This window comes from Leptopilina heterotoma, unplaced genomic scaffold (genome assembly GCF_015476425.1).
Source record: "Leptopilina heterotoma isolate Lh14 unplaced genomic scaffold, ASM1547642v1 Lhet_183, whole genome shotgun sequence".
Lineage (NCBI taxonomy): Eukaryota > Metazoa > Arthropoda > Insecta > Hymenoptera > Figitidae > Leptopilina > Leptopilina heterotoma.
Window position 1 is genome coordinate 2,645,419 of NW_025110901.1, and position 4,012 is coordinate 2,649,430.

General features: G+C 27.9%; 1 protein-coding gene across 1 annotated transcript; it reads left to right on the forward strand.

Annotated features, from left to right (window-relative positions):
- On the forward strand, positions 1-3,613 carry LOC122500324. The gene is made up of 2 exons (XM_043609208.1): positions 1-476; positions 2,069-3,613. Exon 2 carries the CDS (start codon positions 2,092-2,094, stop codon positions 3,562-3,564), a length of 1,473 nt encoding a protein of 490 aa, XP_043465143.1. The 5' UTR covers positions 1-476; positions 2,069-2,091; the 3' UTR covers positions 3,565-3,613.
- The last annotated feature ends 399 nt before the right edge of the window (positions 3,614-4,012 follow it).

A 4,012-nucleotide genomic window follows, 5' to 3' on the forward strand; every position in this document is an offset into this window, starting at 1 on the left:
ATCTCTCATCCACACAAATACTGTTATTGTTATTTATAAGCACAAATATATAGTATGTGCGTATTTTAATTTAAATTTTTTAATATACAGTCAGGTCTCGCTAAGTGTCGTCACTGGGAATTTTTTGGGACCGTCTATCTCAGTAAGTGTCAGTGACCTAAACCACGCTTCTTTAATAAAAGTGGTCATTTCATTGGTTTATGTTGCAAACCGGTTTGGGGAAGTCCATTTTTAGCATTGGAGAGGGTAAAAAAAAGTAGGGAAAGTGACAGTTGTCGGGTCTTGAACGATGACACTTTGTGAGTCATGACACTTACTGAAAACAACACTTGGCGAGACCTGACTGTAGACGAGAAAGAGGACATTTACATTGTACATTTAGTCTCATTTGGTAGCTGAAGCCTTATTTGTGTATTATATATTATTTCTTGGTTTCTAATGTTGGAAATGAATTTCTTCATCCGGTAAATTTAAAAGTAAGTTATAAACAATAGTACTTTGTAATTTGTTAATATTTTCTCTTATAACAGAAACAAGTGTAAATCATTTTAAAGAAATATCCTTATTTAGAAAATTTTTTTTTATAATAATTATATTTATATTTGTTCAGAAAATTTCATAAAATTATGGAAAAAATTAAATGCGTTTAGAATTTACAAGAAAATTCTGAATTTTTGTCTTTTTGTTTTCCTTATAAACTATGAAATTTCCATGAATTCTAAAGAACTCTTTAATTTTTTCTACTTCTGACAATAATTTATTTTAAATACACGGAGAAAAAAATGCTGTTGAATCAATGACATATGGGTTTGATTCATTGAATAGTGCCCCGTGTAGAAATTTTGGCCGGGGCCAGACCGGGCTTCCCTAAGTCGGGGTGAAACAATAAAACCGACCGGGGCCATGGCGACAGCCCGATTTGCCCCCGATTTGACGAGCTCCCAGACCGGGGCCCGGTCGGGTTCCCTGTTTCATGCGGGGTCAGGGCCCGGGCGGGCAATTTCTGCACGGGTGTCATAACGGGCTGCCTAACGTATATGCTGTTGTTTTGAAAGCACCGATTCTAATGATTCGATAGTATCACTTTCTTTGAAACAAAAGCATATTTCTCAAATTCACAGCATACTATGTTAATTCGAAGGTATTCCTTTTGAATCAATGAACAAAATTTTTTAATTTAACAGTATATATGCTTTTGAGTCAATGACTATAATTTTTAAATTTAAAAGCATCATCTTTATGATTCAAACATTTGTACTTTTAATTTTTAATTTAATAAATAAATAAATTAATTAATTAATAATAAATTTTTAATTTAATTAATTTTTAATTTAATTTTTATTTGTGAAAATAATTGAAGTTTTCGATTAATTAATTTAAAATAGAGTTAAAAATAATTGCAATTCTTCGATGAGTTTTATTATTTATTAAAATATTTAAATTCATGCTCAGAATTTATATAAAAATTTTTGTTGAAAAATTGAATTATTATGAAAAATTTGATTATTAGTAAATATATTAGTGTTTGTAATTGAATTATTGTGAAAAATAAATTGCATAAACTTTTGTCAAATAATTGATTTTTTCGATGTTTTTTTTTGAAAATTAGCGAATTAAAAGTATAGTGTTAATTCTCTGAAAAAAATATTATTTATATTCTTTGTTCAGAAAGTTGAATATATAATAATTTTTTTACCTTCTTTATTCTTCAGAATAATTAAAATTTTCGTAATAAAGATTATTTATCATTTAAATTTATTTTATTTTATTTTTAATTTTTAACAATTTTTGCGAAATTCAATTTTACTCGTACAAGAAAGTTTAATTATTTTCAATTTTGAAAATCCGATGTCAAATTTGAAATTATCAAAATTTGTTAAAATTGTTTTTATATACTTTAAAGTTCAAAAATATAATATAATTTGAAAATTTAATTCTAATTAGTTTTTTCAGTTTTGTGTCATAATAAGTATTTCTTTAAAAATTACTTAAATTAAAATGAATTGTAGTTGTTTACAATAAACTGCAATACAAAATAATTATAATATAATTAACTTTCCTTTTTCAGAATCAGTTCACTTAAGCAGAACCATGAAGCTAAAGTTCATTTTGATTCTTTGTGCACTGATATCAATTGTCAAGGGCAACAATGATTGTCTCAGTCAGAAAGATTTGAAAGTTTTAGAAGAAACCTTTCACTCTGCTTCAGCATACATGAAAAGGGAAGTTAAGGAAGAGGATATTGTACTTTGCATTGGAGCAACAAGAGCTGGAAAGAGCACCTTGGTAAATTATTTAATTGCCAATAAATTAAAAGCCGAGAGAATTAATAGATACACTTCCATAAATATATCAAAAGTCGACAATAAATCCCCAGGACCGGAAATTGGATTTGGCCCAATGTCAAAAACAACAATTCCAAAGAGATGGTTATCGAAAAAATTACCCCAAATTGCAATTTGGGATGCTCCTGGATTTGATGATAATAGAGGAGCAATACAGGATATCACAAATGCCTTTTATCTCCATCAATTAATACAAAATGTAAAATCTATGAAAATTATTTTAACCATCGACATAAATGACATACTTCATGACAATATTAAACCATTTCTATTGGTTTTAAGCGCAGTTGAAAATTTATTAGGTGTCAAAATGAAGCCATACTTTACCAGTATATCCGTAATATTTACAAAGGTTCCAAATAAAATCGAAGGCATTCCCGTTGATATGGAAGTTATAAATGAAAAATTATTCTCACAATTCTTATCAAACAGTGAGATGGATATATCGAAAGTTTCCAAAGAATTTATTCAATTTTTAATAAAGAATAATAATCGTATTGCTTTCTTCAAAAGACCTCAAGAAATTGGACTTATCACTTCAGCAATTGATGTAAATATTTTTCCGGTCATTCAAAATTCTCAACGAATTGATAAATATTCCCTAAAGGAACTAAGTCCCAGTATTTCTGAACAATCGAGAATTTGTTTATTTAAAGTTCGTGAAGCATTGTATTCACTGAAGTCATTAGAAGAATTACAAAACGATTTTATTGCCGATATGGATAATACTGCAAAAGCTGTCAATAATTTTAATGGCGCTATAGAATTTGAAATATTCGTAAATTATGTTCTATCGATTTTAATCGGATATGAGAAGAAATTGAATATTGCCATTAATTACAGTCGAACGTTCCCCGAAATACTCAAAGCATATGGAAACGTTCATAGTGAATTGTCTCGAAAAATTGACGAATTGAAAATAATAGAGAAATATAATCTAATGAAATTTGTCGATAAATTATTAAATTTGAATGAATCCAAACAATTTGAGTTTGCAATTCAAAAAGAACTGAGTTTATCATTATTGAAAGTGAAAGAAACTGAAAATATTGTTCGAGAAATATTGAATTCAATAATACAGAAGAAATATGAAATTCAAAGAATTGAGGAAAGAAGAAGGCAACAGGAAGAATTGGATCGACTTTCTTGGATATTCGAGCAAAAAAGAAGAGAAGCTAATAAAGGAGTTTTGGAAATTCTCGAAGATTTATTTGGTTAAATACTCAATTTTTTACGGATGAAATAAAATTATTGGAATATTCTCAAAATTTTGTTCTTTAATCACAATCAAGTAATCAAAATCCTAATGAAGTTACGAAGCTTTTTTTTAACTCAAACTATTTTTTGAAATTAAATTAAATTAATTTTAGTTCTTAAAATCTCTAAAAACAAAAGAAAAACTCGCACATTTTAAGGAAAAGGCTTCGGAGATGAAAATAAATTTTTTTTCATACACAGTCAAACGTGAGGGTGTTAAAATAACACCAGAATGGATTAAAATAATATCCAACAGTTTAATCCCTTTAGGATTAAATGAACACCAGAAAGGATTAAAATACTCTATTTTGGTGTTATTTTTAACTATGAATGAAATTTTACTTTCAATAAAACTCCAAAGTCGACGATTTGTAAAAAATCAAGGAATTTAGCCTCTTCAAGGAGAATAG

Coding starts and splice junctions, on each gene's coding strand:
- LOC122500324 (XM_043609208.1), top strand. CDS start 2,092: ATGAAGCTAAAGTTCATTTTGATTCTTTGTGCACTGATATCAATTGTC.